The following is a 20054-nucleotide window of genomic DNA, read 5'->3' as shown; positions in this document are numbered from 1 at the left end:
AAGCTTAAGCTTGGCCGCAATAGATTGCTTGATGGCAGTCAATGACGATTGGAGGCCGTCGATGCATATCTTGACCATCGGTATAAGATCCTCCGGTGATATGCAATTTTCAAGTTTATGTTAATTTCAAGTTTATTGCCTTGTCTGCACGTGGCGATTGTGAGTTCTCCGTTAAGGCACAAGTTGCACAGTCAGGAGTTGCAAAGAGTTTAAAAGGATTTTGTTGGTATTGTATAATTATACTCGTAGCTTACATGTAAGAGTTTTTTGTTTTAGGATCAAATTAGGGTGGTAACAATTTGACTTTAAAAGGATGGCCCATCACAGTAAGTTTTTGATGATTGGATAAATTTGTAGATTCCTACAATTAGAAGGTTTGTTGTGTCTATTTGGATAATTTCTTTTATTCAGTTTCCGATCATGTATTAACACAATGGTAATATATATGTTGAATGCATCAAAGTGACATTCTTTTTGAATTTTGAAACTCGATTGTTCATTGTTGTCTATCTCTGAAGTTGAGAATCTCAAAATGACCAAATTATTGTGTAAATTCATAATCTTTATTCTTTGTTTGATATGCATCTCTGAAGCTTAGAGTCTCTTCATTAGTATTACACAACTTATTTTTCTCTTTGTTAGGGTTTGGAGCAGCTTTGTTATGGGCTTCTTAGAGCATCTCCAGGAGACTCTCCAAATTTTATCCAAATTCTAGCTAAAGTAGCTAGAAAGCTAAAATAGCTAACCACTTAAAAGGTGGTTCCTCCAGCAGTCTCTCTATTTTAGCTAACCTCAAATATTTTATTATTTTAAATTCATTAAAAAAGTAATTAAAAAAAAAAAAACCCAAAAGCTAATTGTCTTGACTGGATTGAACTTGTAATATGAACAGGGGAGGCAAGGCAAGCGAGGTGGTAGATCTGGTCAACCTCCAACAGAATCAACTCAACGAATGAGCTCGAACTTGGGTTCTTCTTCTTCAATCCCACTGGTCACCACAATCCTCTGGTTCTTCTTCTTCAACCCCACTGGTCACCACAATCCTCTGGTTCTTCTTCTTCAATCCCACCTTTCTTTTTCTTCTCTCTCTTTCCCTCTCTCTCTTGCGCAGCTTCCAGCTTTTTCTTCTCTCTCTCTTTCCCTCTTTCTTTCTCTCTCTCTTTTCCCCCCTCTCTCTTGCGCAGCTTTCAGATTTGGCGAGCCATGAATTTCTCTCTCCCCATCGCTACATGTAGCGAGCCAAAATAGCGATAGCCAAAATGGCGAGAGAAGTAGGGAAGCTGCTGGAGGGTTGTTTTTCCTTCTTTTTCGCTAAAATAGCTAGGGATAAGGGAGTAGCGATGCTCCTGGAGATGCTCTTATGCAACAAAAACCTTTTATACAAGCTCCCCAACCCTTTCACTAGCTTCAGATGTTGACACCACAACACTAGCAGCAACTTATGCTTGCTCAGCAAAATTTCACGTCACATTCTGCAAGTGGCGAAAGTAGAAGACTAAGGCCCCGTTTGAGATTGCTTTTTTTCACCAAAAATCTGTTTCACTTTAAAGTTAAGCAGTTTAAGGTGTTTGGTAAAAATAAAATATCATGATTATTTTAAAAGCAATGGCCTTTTGACAACAGCTTTTAAAAGCAGGTTCTGAGTTGCTTTTCAAAGCTACTTTCAAAAGAAGCAGAGATGAACCTTTAATGAATTTTTTATTTTCCCAAAATACCATCATTCATTTTAAAAAATTACACCACCTCCACTTCCACATCCAACTCCACCACTTGCACCACCACATTCACTACCTCCACAACCACTGCCACCACCACCACCACCACCTCATCCTCCGCCGCCACCACCACAACCACCACCTCCTCCACCACCTCAACCACCTCCACCTCCACCACAACCACCACCTCCTCCAAAACCTCCACATCCACTACCACCTCCACAACCAACACCACCACCACCACCATGCTGCCACTGCCACCACCACCACCACCTCCACAACTACCATCCCCGCCACCACCACTACCACAACCACCAACTCCACCTTCATCACCTCCACTCCATCACCACCACTACCACCACATGATTAGTACATAACACTTTCAACATCATGTCTATTTTAGTCATTATTCACAGTTACAACAATTTTATATTAAAATTTACCAAACAGTTTTGACACAGCTTTTTGTACTAACAGCACTTTAAAAATATTGTTTACCAAACATAGAGCTGCTTTACTTTACAGCTAATTATTTTCAAAGCACAGCAGAAGCAACTTTTTTTTAAAGTGACAGCAATCCCAAACTGTGAATAATTGAAGTATGGGTCGTGAAAAGAATGGCCTTCCAAATTCTATTGGTGATGTGGTTCCAAATGTGGGATCACCTTTCCAAGTTGTTGGGCCTATTATGCCTCGTGAAGATACATATATGCCGATTAAGGTGCTCTTATATCTGTAGATTTCCTTATGCGTGTAGTTGTAGTCGATATGGTGGTGTTTCCCCCCTCCGTGCTTCCACATGTTATCAAAAAGTTCATTGTCCTTTAGCTTATGAGAGTGTCTGTTTATTTGTCGTTAGAAATGGCTCATTTACTCCAGCAACAAAACAGTAATCCATAATAGCAGTAGTAACAGCTTCAGCATCATAATTTTTCTAAAGCGTTCAGTTTGTTTCAGTTTATGGGTTTAGTATTTATCAACCTGCATTCTTCTTGCTGCATTCAATGTAAGTAGAACTGCTTAAATTGTTAGTTCTTCAAATCATCCTTTGTTATTTATGATTCTTAGAAGCACAGCTCTTTGAAAATTTACAAGGATTCATAATTATAAGAGTGTTGCTTTCACTTCGTGAATATGCAAATGAAGCTACTTACATAATCTTTAGTTTAGGTGAAAGGACGACTTTAATCTTAGGGTTCTTTGGTATGTGAAAGTTTGTGATCAAATATATGTATGCATGTATGTCAAGCAATGATCTAATTTAGCTGCAACTTCTTATTATAAAGCTCACTTACTATGCATTTGTCTTGATTTGGAAATGGTTGATGCCATCACTATCATATGATATTTTGCAATAACATTTAAGCTTTAGTTCAGTGAAATTTTATACATGTTATGCATTGTAGTTTTGCACAAACTGCATTGCAATTTTGGTAATTACAATTGGATTTTTGCTCTTTCCTTGGTCTTCAACCTCACCAATTTGAAGAGTATAGGCTACCCATATAAGGAATTGGGTGGACAAGAGAAGAGTAGAACTACCCAAGAGCAAGGCAACTCAAAATTGGACATTGTCCAGTATGAAGCTCTTTGCAAAGGTGGTGACCAAGTCACTTCTGTTGTTGAAGAGATGATCACCCTTGTAAGTTTTTACTCCTCTCTCTCTCTCTCTCTCTCTCTCTCTCTCTCTCTCTCTCTCTCTCTCTCTCTCTCTCTCTCTCTCTCTCTCTCTCTCTTATTCATTATCTGTAGATTGGTTGCTAAGAAATTGGTATAGAAGGAAATGATGGATTATTTGGTTTAAGGCTTAGGGCCAGTTTGGCATTACTATGCTGTGAAAATAATTGTTGTCAAATTTGCTGTGAGAGAAATCAGCTGTGAGGGAAAACAGTTTGGCGTTTGGTAAATTTTTTGTTAAAAGTGTTGTTGGTATTGATTTCCTCATAATCAGAAAATGATTGTGGCATAATCATTAAACCCAGCGCCTCTTCAAAACTGATTCCTGCATAATCAGAAAATGAAAGCACCTCATTAGTTGCTTTCCCTTATAGCTTTCTCTCACAGCAATTTTTAACAATAAGTGATTTTCTCACAGTTTACCAAACGGGCTGGACTTCTCAAAATTTTTTTAAAATCACTTATCACCCCAAATAAGCAATGCCAAACGGGCACTTAGTTGAGCCAAATTTTGTATGAATTTCAGTTCATTTAAATACCTATTGTAAATGTGGAATTCATATGGTTTTCATCAATATGATGATATATATATTGTTATGTATTAACTGCCATGCTGGCTAATTGTGCGGAAATTGGATTATGTAGCTGTTTACTATTTGGAGGTTGTTGTGTTTCATCTGCATATCTCTTTTTGCTCTTTGTTTCAAAATCACAAGCCAATTGATGCTTTCGTCTGCATATATCTCTTTTGGCTTTTTGTAGAAAACGGAATATGCAAGGCAAAAAAACGGAAACTTCATTGTAGAAAATGGAAAATGCAATGCAGAAAACGAAAACTGCATTGCAGAAAACAGAAAATGCAATGCAGAAAATAGAAACATGAATAACGTATTTTAAATTCTAGGTGGTCTTTAATCTAATTTCCCCTCTCCCAACATGTCTTGAATAAAAAAAATATTGTTTTGTTTTGTTTAACTCTAGAGCTGTGCATTTTTGCCCAAACTCAGCATTGCAGTTTCCATTTATGCATTGCAATTTTTGATTCTACATTGCAGTTTCCGTTTTTGCATCGCAGTTTCCATTTTAGTATTTACATTTTGGTTCCTCCATTTTGCTTCTATAAATTTTTTTGTTTTTTTTTGTTTTTTGTTTTTAACATAATTGATATTTACATTGTATTTTTGTTGTAGTTTCTGTTTTTATTTGCAGTTTTTGTGTGAATATGTGTTGAAATGATTTTTTTTTTAACTGTTGATTGTTTATATAAATATTGTATAACTGAATAAATATTACAAAATCAAGTTTGGTGTTATGGTTTGTGAGTGAGCCTTTCTCGTTTGTGGGTTAAGGTTCGAGTCCCTTCAATGACACAAAATCTTTTTTTTTAAAAGGTGAATAAAGGGCAACAGAGTTGGTCACTTGCAGACGGTGGCAGGTCGGTGGTGGCGGTTGGCTTGCGGTTGTTGGCCGGCGGCTGGTCGACGGTGGTGTCCAGTTGGCAATGGCGGTTGGCAGGATATGGACATGTGGCATAGTATGCTTGTCTTAGAAGGAGTGACATTGTGTGTAATTTTGATATTTTTTTAATGATATTTTTGTAAAATTAGGTACTATATTTTGGTCTTTGACCTTATGCTAATTAGATAAAATTATATTTCTATGTTCCAAATTAGTAAACTATATTGTGTTTTAAAACTAAAGTTCCCTAAATTTTAACGGGTTGGGTTATGATTAGATTGAGCCCGGGTTAATCTCCTGTAAACCATCTGACCAAAAAATAAAAAAATAATCCTGTAAACCCTTTAACCCTAGCCCACCCAAACAAACACTAGGTACGGATCGAGTCGGGTTGAGTCCGCACACGTTGCAGCCCTAAATTCCAACCCCGTTTCACCTTTCAATTCTAATTTCTACCATCTACACGTTGTTTGCTTTAAAACCTTTTTTTTTTTTTTCAAAATATTTGTAACTGAATTCCATTCACTTCCGTACTCTCACTTCGGCCTCTGCGGGGTCAAAACGACGGCAGGCGAAGATACACTGACGCGAACGCTAACTTTCACCGTCGGCTGCGGACGAGAGACCTACCTCGTCCACTCTTCTCATCTCTTTGATATTTATTCTGATAAATTACTCATTTCTGCTCTCTAGTCTCTGTCGTACGACGCACCGCTTCTGCCTTCACTTTCTGGTTCGTTCATAAACAACTCTCCCTGCTCGCTTTTTGTTTCCAGGGAAAATAGTTTCTTAGGAAATTAGACGATAGTGCTTACGCTTTCGCTTACTTGATTTCTATTGCGTCTCTCCAACTAGATTCTTATGTTTGGCAATGAATTGCCAATTGTACGAAGAAACAGCATTCGCTTTTCTCTCCAAATAGAATGGAGCCCTATGCACTAGGGTTTTGGCTTTGTCTCTGCTATTCGTGCTTCGCTGTTACTCAATCACTTTTCATCTTCTATTTCAGTTTTTTATTATTTATTTTTTGGTATAATCTATTTTAGCTTCCTTTACTGTTGAAGATGAAAAGTTATTTTAGTACCAAGTACCAACCCTGTTGATTTATTCAATAGTTAGCTAGCATTGAAGCTGATCACTGAGTGATAAAGGTCTGAGAAGTTCTTTTGAAGTCAGGGCGGGGTTTATTCAGACACACATGATGCATATGTATTAGATATTATCACCTAGTTTAGCCATACAATAATGAAAATAAGGACCTAGGTTAAAAAAACACACTAAATTAATGTGCTTACTATGGTTCATTTCAAAAGGTTTAGGCCTCTTTGGAAAGGGCACCATTAGTGCTGTTTCATTTCAGAGCAATGCTCCCCCTGTCAGGGTTAGCATTGCCAAGGCTTGAAACCTGCTTGACTTAAAAGGATTCTTTTGAAATTTTTTAATTTGATGATAATGTAGTGACGTTGGTAATGGCACAGACATGCTTTTTGTTACCCCCAGAAGCATATGATTTGGTTTGTTAAATGAAGTGTATGCTTATAGTTCGGATAATTTTTGTTCTTATCTTGTTGACTTATTATATGCAGTTCAAATAATGGCATCGCCAGCTTGGTTACCGCAGGAAGTGAATCCATCCGTGTCTCAGTCCCCTGTATCTGTTTCACCTGCTGGTGGCGCTTTAACACAAACTTCAGCTTCACTCGCTTCAAGTGTAGGCCCACATACCTCAAATAGCTCAGGTGGTTCTACAACTGATTCAATACAAGAACCTTTGCAGGCTAAATTCTCCAATGCACCCAACTTTGTGGTTCCCGCACCTTCATTCTCTTACAGTGTGCCTCCCAATGCAAACATCAGTTTTGGAGCCTCTCAGCAGTCATCACCTGGTTCTGTCAGTACCAATTTATAAATGCTATCTTGCATTTTATATGGATTTAGTTATGATTTGTGGCTCTAATTTGATGTTTTCTCTAACTTAGGCAATTCAGTCAAATCCGCCTGCATCTCCAAGGGTTCAGCCCCCAGTTCCTGGCTTGTCTTCTTCTGCCAGTCCCTCTTTTTCATACAACATTCCAAAATCTGGATTTTCTTTCCCTAATAACCAGCAGTTTCAATCTGGCATGGTGAGGGCTATTTCCTTGAATGCATATGAGATTATATTGAGTAACTGAGTATTGCTGCAATGGAGACCAGAGGGCATGCTGTAGGAAGGTGTATCAAGTGACTGTTTATTGTTTTGACATTATACTAAGTTTTGTTTTTACATTATTCTAAGTTTTGTTTATCCTTTCCTAAAAGCAAAAGGGAGCTCTGATCTGTCAATGAGTTATTTATATTTTTGGTGTATGCATGATGCTCGTGGTCCAGTGGAATGAAAACTTGAAAAGTTATCCCAAGAATTAATTGTTCTAATTTTTTTGTTTATTGCAGAATATCCCACCTGCTGTTGCACAAGAAACTGGAAATGTCTCATTGTCATCAACTAGCTCTCATTCTGGTTCGTTGCCTGCTCCTACTTCTTCAAGTTCCACAATGAATCTATCATCAGCTCCTAATTTGGGCACAACAACTTCATGGGTTCCCACTGCCCCATCTTTTAATTTGACTTCTGGAATGCCTGGAACTCCTGGGACCCCTGGGCCCCCAGGAATAGCACACTCTGTGCAAATATCCTTTAATCCGACTGCACCGTCTGCACCCATTGATTCTTCTTCTGTAGTCCTTAGACCTAGCATGCAAATAGCTCCTGTCGCGTCATCAGCTGTTCAGCCACAAGTAGGCGCTCCTTACCCATCTTTATCTTCTATTGGCGCTCCTCCTCAGGGAGTCTGGTTGCAGTCCCCACAGATAGGAGGCTTTCCCAGGCCACCGTTTTTGCCATATCCTGCTGCTTTTCCTGGTCCCTTTCCTTTGCCTGCACATGTTATGCCTCTCCCTTCTGTTCCTTTACCCGATTCTCAGCCTCCTGGTGTCACCCCTGTGGGAAATACTGCAGCAATTTCTTCGCCTTCTGCTGCTTCTGGTCATCAACTGGCTGGGTCTTCAGGGATGCAGATAGAATTACCTCATCCTGGTATTGGTATGATTTGACTTTCATACTGATGTATTAGCTCTCTCTCTATCTCTCTATCTCTCTATCCTCCCCTCTATACATTGGGTATTGGCGTTTTACAGATAACAGGAAACAATTCCATGATGCAGGCAACGAGAATAGAGCTTCTGTTAATGAACAATTGGATGCCTGGACTGCTCACAAGACAGAGACAGGAGTTGTATACTATTATAATGCTTTGACCGGCGAATCAACTTATGATAAGCCCCCTGGATTTAAGGAGGAGGTATGTGCAATTATGATTAATTTTTACGTTCAAATGGTATAAACTTTTTGTGAAATTTCAGTTTGCAAGATGCCTTATCTTGGATTAACCACCAAATGGTGTTGCAAGATTCTTAACTGTATTTGAGATGCAGATTGAAAATCTTTTGAGGTGGATTTTGTTGCTGCTGCATTTCATTCTGTGGCCTTGAATTTATTATGTTCCTCCTATTAAATAGTATTTTTATTTTAACCAGAACACCTTGTTGTGTCCACATTCCAATATAAGTGGTGAGAAAGTGGACCATATTCTTCTTCATATCCTGTAGGTATGGAGCTTTGGTCCCTACTCTTCTCATGCGTAATTTATGACTTGTGTCTAGGTTGTTTATTGATATGTTGGTATGCTAGTGTATATCAGTTTAGTGCGATGTGGAATGAGGTTGCTTGTGCATTAGTATGGAAAACTGCAAGTGCTTTTGGATGATATGAATCTTTCAGGATAATCTTTAAGCTTTTCGTCTGTTCAGACAAAAAAGTAAAAAGAACTTTTGTTTCTGAATTTGCATTTGTTCTTGCAGTGTTTCCTATTGTAGACCCTGTGGTAGTTTTGCTGTCCTTTTATTACTTATAGAAAAATTGCATCCTATTAGTCTTAATTGGATCAGAGATGGCTTTTTAAATGCTTTGAATGCTATGACAATGAGGATTCCATTCATACAACTCTTTTTTTTATTATAAAAAATCTCATTCTTATAGGGATTTATAAGATAAGGATAGAGAGTTTTTAGAATCTAAACTTCGGTGCCCCTAGATCTGGTTATAACTTATAAGTAAATGGTTGTTTCCTTTTTCTAGGCATCACGAGTAACTTTAGCCTTGCCGATGGGGTTGGTGTTATGTCTGACTAATTTTGAACTGCTGTTTTGTGCAGCCTGATAAGGTCTCTATGCAGCCAACTCCAGTTTCGACGTAAGTTCTACTTTATCCTTTCGCGCTTGTCCCTTTTTTCCCTACCCTCTCGTCATTGTTTCCGAATGTCTTTACAATCTAGAAGCAGCATAAGTTTTATTTATTTATTTATCCTTGTTTTGGTTTTATTTGTTTAGGGTAAATTTATCTGGAACTGATTGGGTATTGGTCACAACAAGTGATGGGAAAAAGTTTTACCATAATAGTAAAACCAAGGTATGGGTCGTATGCTTGTCTTTTAAAACCTTTGGGTGCTCAGAAACTCTGTCGTATAAGTAGGTGTTAATAGTCACACTACACATAATTAACCTTACTCCATCTTTCTTGCTTTTTCTACAATCAGGTAAGCAGCTGGCAGATCCCGAATGAAGTGGTAGAATTGAGAAAGAAGCAGGATGCTGATCTACCAAAAGAACATCCAGTATCAATCCCAAATAACAATTTAATGACTGAAAAAGGATCTGCTCCGATTAGTTTGACTGCTCCAGCCATTAACACGGGTGGTCGTGAAGCCATGGCTTTTAAACCATCAGCTGTGCAGGGAACATCATCTGCACTTGATCTGATTAAGAAGAAGTTGCAGGATTCTGGAGCTCCTGTTACTTCCTCACCAGTTCCAGCACCATCAGAATCAAATGGCTCAAGAGGAGTTGAGAGTACACCTAAGGGCCAGCAAAGCGATAATAGTAAAGATAAGCTAAAAGACATCAATGGGGATGGCAACTTGTCTGATTCCTCATCAGATTCAGAGGATGCAGACAGTGGGCCAACAAAGGAGGAGTGTATTACCCAATTCAAGGTATCTTGTCACTTCTGGCTTTTTATTAAACTAGAAGTAAATATTAACCTTGAAGCTTTTCACTTCAATTTGGAATCTTTCTTCTCCTTTTATAAATAGGTCATAGTAATTGTTATTCGACAAAATATGATAACTATTTTACAACTTCGTATTCTGAAGACATAAAAATTGATGATATTCTTGAGTCTTTTGGGTCGAGATGGCTTAAAGTTTGTGATTTTTCACTTTTTTTTTTACTACAGAGATACAAATTGTACTCTTATAGTGGGATTAAGTTTTAAATATTTTCTTTTTTGTTTATTATATATGGTTTTGAGTAAATTGACTTTGGAATATGCCATGCTGGTGATCATTCTTGAAGTTTTTAACTTGGACCTTTTGTATATAGAAAGTGTGGTTTGCTTCTTTGGACTCTTTTCTCCTTGATGTAACTTGAAATACAACCATTCCTTGATTGAGTTGAAGGCTTTAGTTGATTTTACTTGAGTTGATGCAACTTTAGATGTGGCTGATGAGAAATGGTAATCATCTGGAAATTATATATGCAGGAGATGCTTAAGGAACGAGGAGTGGCACCATTCTCAAAGTGGGAGAAGGAACTGCCAAAGATAGTGTTTGATCCACGATTTAAGGTTTGTTGAGTCTAAATATTAGGAATTTCATTGTTTGGGAATTAGGGGGCTAACCTACAACTCGAACTGCTTCAAACAGGTTTGTTGGATTCATGTATCTACTAATTTTTGGAAGGGTGAATTTGTTTCTGCCAGTTCTTGGGTCAGTTCTAGTGTCATCAATTGGCTTAGGGTGCATGCTAACAACTAATACTAAAATTGTTTTTAGTCCTGAGAGAAGTTAACCTTTTTGGGAAGTCAATATATGCACTGTTTGGGAAGGGTAATATTTGCATTAATTGTTGTGAATACAGTAGGCAGGCTCTTTCAAGGCAGGTCAGTCTGTGCTGACCTCCAGGGCACATACTGTCGTAGTTGTGGAATTTTCCTTTTCTCTGCAGTGTTATCTACTGTTTTTCTCTGTCATGCTACACTAAGAAATTTGTGGTTATAGTTTTCTTATTGTTAAAGGTCTCTACTGTTGCAGGCCATTCCAAGTCATTCAGCTAGGAGGTCGTTGTTTGAGCACTATGTTAAAACACGTGCAGAGGAGGAAAGAAAGGAAAAAAGAGCAGCTCAGAAGGCTGCAATAGAGGGATTTAAGCAGCTATTGGATGAAGCATCAGAGGTCTTGTAGATTGCCTTAGTTTGAATCTTGCTTGTGTCTATCTTTTTAGCTGAACTGTGGGGATTGGAGATTGCTTATGGAATCTTTTAAAATTTTCAGGATATTGATCATAACACCGATTACCAAAGTTTCAGAAAGAAATGGGCCAATGATCCACGCTTTGAGGCTTTAGATCGAAGGGATCGAGAGCATTTGTTGAATGAAAGGTATCAACTAAGAAGAAGACTGCATATATATATATATATATATATCCTTGGTGTTGTGCATATAAAGCTGTGAAGTTAGTCTTTTATTTATTTATTTATTTATTTATTTTTCAATAGGAAAGTAGACTTCTTATTCTTAATAAAATGGAATTCTACAACAAAGAGGACAAGATGTCCACTGAAGGAATACAAAATCCTGATAATTAATAATCGTCTGCCTTCAATGAAAGCAACTAGAATATATATCCACCTAAAGTAGTAAGTTAGTGACTAGATTCCCATATTTCTTGGGTGTGTCTTTTAGTCTATATATCTCTTTGGATTCGCACGGCATATCTAATTTTGCTTCTATGATAAATTTATATGAGAATGGTCATGTATGATTTGTATTGTACATGCAGGGTCCTTCCATTGAAGAGGGCTGCTGAAGAAAAGGCTCAAGCAGTGCGTGCCGCTGCTGCAACTGGTTTTAAGTCCATGCTTCAAGAAAAAGGAGATATTACTGTTACTTCTCGTTGGTCCAGGGTAGGTACATTCAGGTTGTGGTTTATTTGATGTGCAGAAGTGTGTGCTTCCAGACAATGTGCTTCTGGGTGTCTTTTGTGCCAATGAGGAATTTGGGCTGCTTCGTTTTGAAGCAATTCTTATTGGTGTTTTAGATCATTAAGATATTTTAGAACACAAGGATCTGCCACATTTTGTGAAATCTAAATAATGGGGTCAATAATTTATTTTTTTTAAAAAATTTGAATGTAGGTTCTGCACCAAGTAAACAAATATGAGATAATAAGTGTGCTAGAAATTTTATATGAACCTTGCATTAATTTTCTCTAGTAGATTCATTTCTGTTGGGGACTTGCTGTAGGTGAAAGATAGTCTGCGGAATGACCCAAGATACAAATCTGTTAGGCATGAGGATAGGGAAATATTATTCAATCAGTATATATCTGATCTAAAAGCTGTGGAGGAGGAAGCAGAACGAGGGGCAAAAGCTAAGCGGGATGAGCAGGTAAAGACTATCTACATTTGTTAGGAACTCCCTCCTCCCCCTCCTCCTTTTCTCTGTCTGTCTGTCTGTCTCTCTCTCTCTCTCTCTCACACACACACACACATGCTGTTGATACATAAAACGGGACTTTCATAGGCTCAAAAGGTTTGCATGATTGGAATCAAATACTTGTACTGAACATATATCTGTGTATATAACTGTATATTTTAATAATTAGTCATTGTTAATTTGCTAAACTTCTGAAGATTAACCAATAATGATAACATAAGTGAACCTTACGTATAAGAAAACCTTTATTAAAAGAAGTGGGAAATTTAAGGTGGTAAATATGGAATGATTGATTTATTAACCAATATGCCTTTTCTTTTTTGTTTGGCTATCTTTGTTATTTATCACTTCAGGTGGTGTGTTGGTGGGGATTTCGGAATTAGTTCTTCAAAACATTTGACAGAACTTATAGGACCTGAAAAAAAAAAAGCAGAACCTATATCTTATTAGTTTATTGCATCTACGAGAGTGTACTTTGAATAAAGGAAAATTGTTAAGATTTTGTCTTCCCTGCACTGGCTTTCAGGAGAAACTGAGGGAAAGGGAGCGAGAATTGAGGAAGAGGAAGGAAAGAGAAGAACAAGAAACGGAGAGGGTGCGACTGAAGGTTCGCAGGAAGGAGGCAGTTGCTACTTTTCAAGCTTTACTTGTGGAAACAATTAAAGATCCTCAGGTATTATTTTTGGTTAATTGGTTTTATATTTTAGGGACTTTGTCCTGGGCTTCATTATCTAAAACCATGCATCTGAGATGTATTGCTGCATATCTAGTATGGTATGAATGTGGTGTATAGTGTATTAATAAATCATTATACGTTTTGTTTATCATGTACTCAGGCATCTTGGACAGGATCTAAACCTAAATTGGAGAAGGATCCACAAAGGCGTGCAGCCAACCCTGACTTAGAACCATCTGACATGGAAAAGCTCTTCCGGGAACACATAAAGATGCTAAATGAGGTAATATATAATCTAGTGCTTGGATCCATTTGAATTTTGTTTCCATAGTTAAGAATTGTCTTTGTTGCTTGTAACTTATTCCGGTAAAAGAATGCACACTTTGTAATCCTTCTTAGTCGTTTGGCTTTTCCAGCGATGTGCACATGAGTTCAGAGCTCTGTTGGCTGAAGTCTTGACTGCAGAAGCAGCGTCCCAGGAGACCGAAGATGGGAAAACCGTTCTAAATTCGTGGTCAACTGCAAAACGTCTTCTGAAGCCAGATCCTAGATACAACAAGATGGCAAGAAAAGAGAGGGAAGTGTTGTGGCGACGATATTCCGAAGAAATGCTCCGGAAGCAAAAGTCAGCACTTGATCACAAGGAAGACAGGAAAACAGATGCTAAAAGTAGAAGCTCTGTCGACGGTGGAAGAGTTCCCTTTGGATCTAGGGGTACCCATGACCGAAGATGATGTTTTGGTTAGAATTTAGAGACTAGGCTTTCAATTTGTTTTGTCCAAGTCCTAATTTTCATAATTTTGACTTGAGTAGGAGAGGAAAGAGACACAAACCGACGCTGCTGTATTATAGTTGTATAATATTATTTGAAGTGATTAAGCTGATTTTACTAGCGTATTATTTGTAATGTGACAAGTTTTACTATTTAAGTTGAGCTTTCCAAGTAATTGTACTGCTAAAAAAGAAAAATAAATGTCCCAGCCTCCCTAGCCTACAAATTTTATTCAATAAGTAATTTGTCCAGCTATCTTGTCCCTTGGGAATAATTTGTTGTAGCGAATGCTTACTTACCATTGAAATGCATTATACCCTTTTGGTGCAGCATATGACTTTAAAATTCATTGAAAAAATGTGTCCTTTAAAACTCATTGCTTTTCTCTTTGCCCTAGTAACCTTTGTTACCCAAATGCCGGTTTCTGGCATGTCCGTTAAATGTCTTTGTTTTGGCAATACCTCTGCCTCCAACGGATTCTGATTAGGAATTAACCCCACTACTATATACTTCTACTTCTTTTTTAAGTACAAACTTCTACTTCTTTTTTAAGTACAAGTGATAGTCTAAACTACAGGGGAGGGGATTTCTCTCACACACACACACAATTATGATGTCGTGGGAATTCGAACATGAGACCTCTGATATGCAAGTTAAAGGGCTTTTCCACTGAGCTAGACCCCGTTAACATTCTTTTTCTCTCTTTTAAAGAAAGTAAAGGAAGACATATTGTTAGTCACGACTCATGCCACACCAAGTGATTTCGGTGATGAGGAGGTGTTTAGTTATATGAAGAAATTAAAGAGAGAGACATAAGTAAAAATAGAAGAGCTTGAGTTGCGATAAGGGAGGGAAGGTTTAGATAGCGAGACCTATACTGGCGAACGTTTTGTCACGATAGACCTATTCCGACAAATTTTTAACAGTGAAAATTTTGTCAGGCTAGACCTATCCCTATGAAGTATTGTTGGATAGACCTATCCATGTGAAGTATTGTCGGATAGGCCTATCCCAGTGAAGTATTGTGCGGATAGGTCTAACTCGTTGAAAGTTTGACGGGATAGACCTATCCTAACAAATATATGTTGGGTACATCTATCCCAACGAAATGTTGTCGGAAGAGACCTATCCCAGCAAATATTTGTGGAGTTATATCTATCTCGGCGAATGCTTGATGGGTAGAGCCCCAACAAATTTGGGTAAACCTATCCCAACAAATTTTTGTCGTGATAGACATATCCTGGCGAAATTTTGTCATGATAGAGGCCTATTTCAGTGAAAGTTTGACGCGATAGACTTATCACGACAAAAATTGGTAGGGTTATATCTATCCCAACGAATGTCTATCCCGACGAATGTTTGTCAGGGTATACCTATCCTGGCGAAATTTGTCGGGATAAACCTATCCAGCAAATTTTTTATCAGGTAGACCTATCCCCTATGTTGCATGGGCACGGTTATGGCGACACGGGGAAAAGAAAAATCTCATAAAATTCGGACACGGGGACACGACAATTAAAAAATAATAATTTATAATAATACTTATATATATTTAAAAATATATATATTGATATTCATTCTCCAATTTCACAATATCCATATATACTGACCCGTGTCCGAAAAGTGTCTTGATCGTATATGGAGAGTGTCTTTATTGTGGACACAACGTTGATTGTTGGATACGGGTGTCCTACACTCCGACACTTGGGCTTAGTGGAGTGTCCATGCAACATAGCCTATCCCGGCGAAGTTTTGGAGAAAAAAAAAAAGGTAACAAAAGATTTAAAGTGCGAAATATTAAGGTAATACAAAAATTTACAAAAAAGATTTTTTTTTTTTGTTGATCAAATACAAAGTGAAATATTAGGGTAATACAAAAATTTACAATAAACCGATAATTGGTGCTAGTGGCCGAAGCTGGAACCCAAGTTTAGAATTAGGGCTTCCAGTCTCTCTCTCTTCTGATCCTGCACAAACATAGTTATCTTCTTCAATCGTTCGCGATTATAATTAGGGGTTCGCAGATGAAGACAGCGGAATCGCACAATTAGGTTTAGGGCTTGCACATTTGAGAGGCTCGAGGCTTGCGACCGCCGTTAGGTTGAAAGGAAACTCAGGTAAGGTAAGATTTGGTCCTGAAAATCAGCTAAAAGAAAAGGAATTTGAAATTCGGAAGTCCTGATATTGGGACATCTGACATTGTATGACGATGCCAAATCCATGGAAGTCTTAATTTTTCTTTGCTGGTTTTCTGCTCGTTTCGTGGTAATATTGTTCAGATGGTGTAGGACTTAGGAGCCTCATATTTCTTATTTGCTTGAGTAATGCTATATTCCTCAATGGTTTCGAATGGTTCAGTAATTTGGTAAAAACCATCCCAACTTTGCAGTATATCATCATTGGCTTGTTTATGAACTACACTTAAATACATTGTCGTTCCTTGGTTTGCTCTGCCACGTTCAATCCTTTGCAAAATAAATGCCTTTCTATCTAATACGTTTAATATTTTCATATTTCAATACAACTAGAAAAAAAATGTCTTACTGAAAGTATGTCTTTGTGAAGGATTGGAGTTGGTTTTCACTTAGCCCAGTTTCATGAAAGTGGAGCTATATGGCAACCTATCCAGGAAAAGGAGCTCCTTCAAATGGGTCTGTCTATGTTTGCAACTTGCCTGAGGGGACTGATGAAAATATGTTGGCTGAATATTTTGGCACCATTGGGTTGTTAAAGGTAGGGAGTTTGACCGGGTATTGTAAGAAGTTGCACTTGCTACTCTTTAACTGACTTTCAACATAAGTTTCTTTGTGCATATGGAATTCTCATCCGTTTTTTCTTGCTTACACTTTTCATTCTTGCTTTCTACTATTTAGAAAGACAAGCGAACAGGTCGACCAAAAATTTGGCTATACCGAGACAAACTGACAAACGAACCTAAGGGAGATGCTACTGTAACATATGAGGATCCACATGCTGCATCAGCAGCCGTTGAATGGTTTAACGACAAGGATTTCCATGGTAATGCCATTGGGGTTTTTATAGCAGAGTCAAAAAGCAAAGATGATCAGACTCATAATCCTGGGGGCGATCCAATTGTTGGCGGTGAGTATGATGGACTTGAGGAAATTGCTCAGGATACAAATGGAGGTGTTGGCGGCGGTAGAGGTCGGGGTGATGCTCCTGGGAAAGCATGGCAACAAGAGGGAGACTGGACATGTCCGAATACAAGGTCTGTGATGTGAGATTGGTGAGCAGCTCTTTCTTGCACTTTTTTGAGCATTTTTATTTCTTAAATGTAATATTTACTCGGTAAATGGCTTCTCATGCCATATTTTTCTAGCAGCTGTTCCAATGTGAATTTTGCATTTCGTGGTGTGTGCAATCGCTGCGGAAGTGCTCGACCTACTGGTGCTTCCGGTGGTGGCGCAGGGGGTGGTGGTCGTGGCAGGGGTCGTGGACTTGACTCTGGGGGCCGTGGTGGTCCTGTCGGTGCTCCTACAGGTGGACTCTTTGGTCCAAATGATTGGCCTTGTCCAATGTAAGACTGCGTTCGCCTCCCGCTCTCAAGGCCTTTTCTATCTCATAGACTCTTGTTACTGTTGTTGTTTTTGTTAAGTTCCAGTCCAATGAAGTGGAATAGTGGGAAATTATTTAATAATTTAGTTCATGAGCAGCTCTGAATTTAAAAATAAAATAAAATTGGCTCAGCTGTTTTTACAATAGGTGAAAGTCATGTGAACTTAATTAATAAATTAGGTGACCACAATCTCAGAAGTTTTTCCTATATAAGATAGTGAAGGATTTTCAGCATCTCTATATTTTGGAAGCATGGTTTCCTCGTTATATTTTAAGGGCTTTTTATTTTATCTTCTTGTGCTTTTGAGTTTCTTTACATCTTAACAAATCTTTTATCATATTGTGAGATTTTGGGAATTAGGTGCCATCCTGCATCAATCTTAGTTAATTGGTTTTTATGACACACGTAACACCTTGAAGTTGTGAGTTGTAACTACTTCATGTAGCATTAGGTTTCATACTTGAAGGCTAAGTTTGATGAGGCTATATGATTGATGCTGTACTGGCCTACTCAATTGTTGATATTCAGATATATAGAAGTTTGCATATTGCATTCATCTCGTAAGCTAATTCTATTGTGCTTGAAAACTAGATAGCAGTACCATATGCATTTTTTATTTGATGTTGGACAAAGATGTTATTTATTTTGTGTCATGAGCTGAGCTGAGCGCATTATTGTTCACACTTTTCGTTTGCTTTTTTGGTTTCAGGTGTGGCAACATCAACTGGGCAAAGCGTACAAAATGCAACATATGCAACACAAATAGACCTGGTCACAATGAAGGTGGTGTAAGGTATTACATGATTACTACTTTAATATATTATCAGTTGCCAATGAAGAATAGGAATCTATTGTGTTGGAGACGATGTGATACTAAAATAACATAAACATACCTATGCACAGTCTTCTCCTGTTATGGTTGTTATGTACCTATGTTCATACCTAAATGTGTCAACCCTTCCCTTCCCCTCACACCCACAATCTTAAACGGAAAAATATACATAAGTATTTGAATAATAACCTGTATATGTGAAGAATATACATCATGTTGTCTTCTCCTTGTAAACAAAGTTAATTGGTCCACAAAGTACCTGTTCCTGTTTTACATGCTATAGGGATCCATGTTTTTCCCCCTGCTTCTCTTTTTTCTCAAACTATCATATTTCCCCCCAGCTGCAGAATTAGATACACATTGGTGGTGGTTAAGCAAGAAGACAATATGCTGTTTTTTCCTGTTTTCTTAGGTTACCTCTACTGCTATTAGAAATATTTTTTGGTCTGTACTTTACTTAGCATTCTTTTGTGACATTTCTAGATATTATACTGCTTTGCCTTACTTATATTTGACAGAGGGGGACGTGGTGGGGGTTACAAAGAACTTGATGAAGAAGAACTAGAGGAAATCAAGCGACGTCGGCGGGAGGCAGAAGAAGTAAGATTTATTTAAATAGATAGCATTTGTTCAAGTTTCATATATTTTTGTTCTGGTTTAGCAGAAATTTTGTGCCATTCTCAGGATGATGGCGAGATGTATGATGAGTTTGGCAACCTTAAAAAAAAATTTCGCGCTAAAACACAACAAACTGAAACTGGACGAGCTCTTCCAGGTGCTGGACGTGCTGGATGGGAGGTGGAGGAAATAGGTACTTGTGCATTTTTCGGCATGGTTATCCGTAATGTTTAAGTATGTTGTAATTGATTTAATATTTTAGATTTAAAATGCCTAATTATTGAGGTTATATACCTAGGAGTTAATTAACCCATTCTCCGACATGATTGCCCCTTTTTCCATTTCATAAAATCATAGCACTAAAAAATCTCTGTTCAGCCTGAAGTTTATTTTAGGAACTTTACCTGAATGGTTGTTGCCATTCTGTTTTAGTCAAATAAGTGATTGACTTTGTTCACAATAATGATATGGCAGGTGTAATTGACAGAGATGGCAGGGAGAGAAATAGAGAGAGAGGAAGGGAACGTGATGATAGACCGAGCAGCAAGAACAGAGAAAGAGATGACAGGGATAGGCGTCGCAGTAGAAGCAGAGAAAGGGAAAGGGATAGGGGGAGAGATAGACCTCGAGATTATGATTATGATCGGGACAAAGAATATGGGCGGGACAGGGACAGAGACCGGGATCGGGACCGGAACAGGCACCGTTACTGAAGGTTATGGGATAGAGTTTTGGTTCTCTTATGCAAGTAGGTCGGACTGCATTCGTGTTGAACTATGTTTTACTTGGCATTTTAAGCTATTCGGATGGAATATGGGTCTCCACCACTTTCTTCAAACTGTGATCTGCGCCTGCATGTAAAATTTGTTTTCCGTACGTTGGCACTATTCAAATTTTGCTTTCAACATTTTCCTTTTAAGTTATGAATATTAATTTGTCACAATGGAATGGGTTATTTTCGAAATTGCATGGTTGAGTTGTTTCGAAATCCTGATTTTTAAGTTTCAACAAAGGATGGATATGGCCAATGGGGTCTAGCTAAATAGCCGTTTCATGACACATTGGTAGTGTATGTGAGAAAACCCCTCCCCAATATCACTTGTATGAAAAAAAAAAAAAAAAAAAAAAAAAGAGCAAAGG

The 20054-nt window shown here is 38.0% G+C and overlaps 2 protein-coding genes across 3 annotated transcripts; both read left to right on the top strand.

The window, feature by feature from the left end:
* Positions 1 to 5343: 5343 nt before the first annotated feature.
* On the top strand, positions 5344 to 14044 carry PRP40C (pre-mRNA-processing protein 40C). The gene is made up of 16 exons (XM_021955694.2): positions 5344 to 5583; positions 6437 to 6741; positions 6830 to 6973; positions 7281 to 7929; positions 8052 to 8188; positions 9101 to 9138; positions 9276 to 9354; positions 9482 to 9937; positions 10486 to 10569; positions 11036 to 11176; positions 11276 to 11382; positions 11784 to 11907; positions 12248 to 12391; positions 12966 to 13112; positions 13276 to 13398; positions 13532 to 14044. The coding sequence occupies exons 2-16, from the start codon at positions 6445 to 6447 to the stop codon at positions 13847 to 13849; spliced, it is 2988 nt and encodes a 995-aa protein (XP_021811386.1). The 5' UTR covers positions 5344 to 5583; positions 6437 to 6444; the 3' UTR covers positions 13850 to 14044.
* Positions 14045 to 15773: 1729 nt separating this feature from the next.
* Positions 15774 to 19878, top strand: TAF15 (TBP-associated factor 15). Of its 2 annotated transcripts, none has more exons than XM_021955734.2 (8): positions 15774 to 16004; positions 16453 to 16620; positions 16761 to 17116; positions 17231 to 17425; positions 18174 to 18257; positions 18815 to 18896; positions 18981 to 19107; positions 19389 to 19878. In XM_021955734.2, the coding sequence occupies exons 2-8, from the start codon at positions 16501 to 16503 to the stop codon at positions 19625 to 19627; spliced, it is 1203 nt and encodes a 400-aa protein (XP_021811426.1). In that variant the 5' UTR covers positions 15774 to 16004; positions 16453 to 16500; the 3' UTR covers positions 19628 to 19878. The 2 variants fall into 2 exon arrangements, with proteins under 2 accessions (XP_021811426.1, XP_021811425.1); XM_021955733.2 differs by having other exon boundaries at positions 15774 to 16009.
* Positions 19879 to 20054: the final 176 nt, after the last annotated feature.

This window comes from Prunus avium, chromosome 1 (assembly GCF_965620075.1).
Source record: "Prunus avium chromosome 1, drPruAviu1.hap1.1, whole genome shotgun sequence".
Classification (NCBI taxonomy): domain Eukaryota; kingdom Viridiplantae; phylum Streptophyta; class Magnoliopsida; order Rosales; family Rosaceae; genus Prunus; species Prunus avium.
The sequence above is the reverse complement of the archived record's forward strand: the minus strand, read 5'-3'. Positions and strand labels throughout refer to the sequence as shown.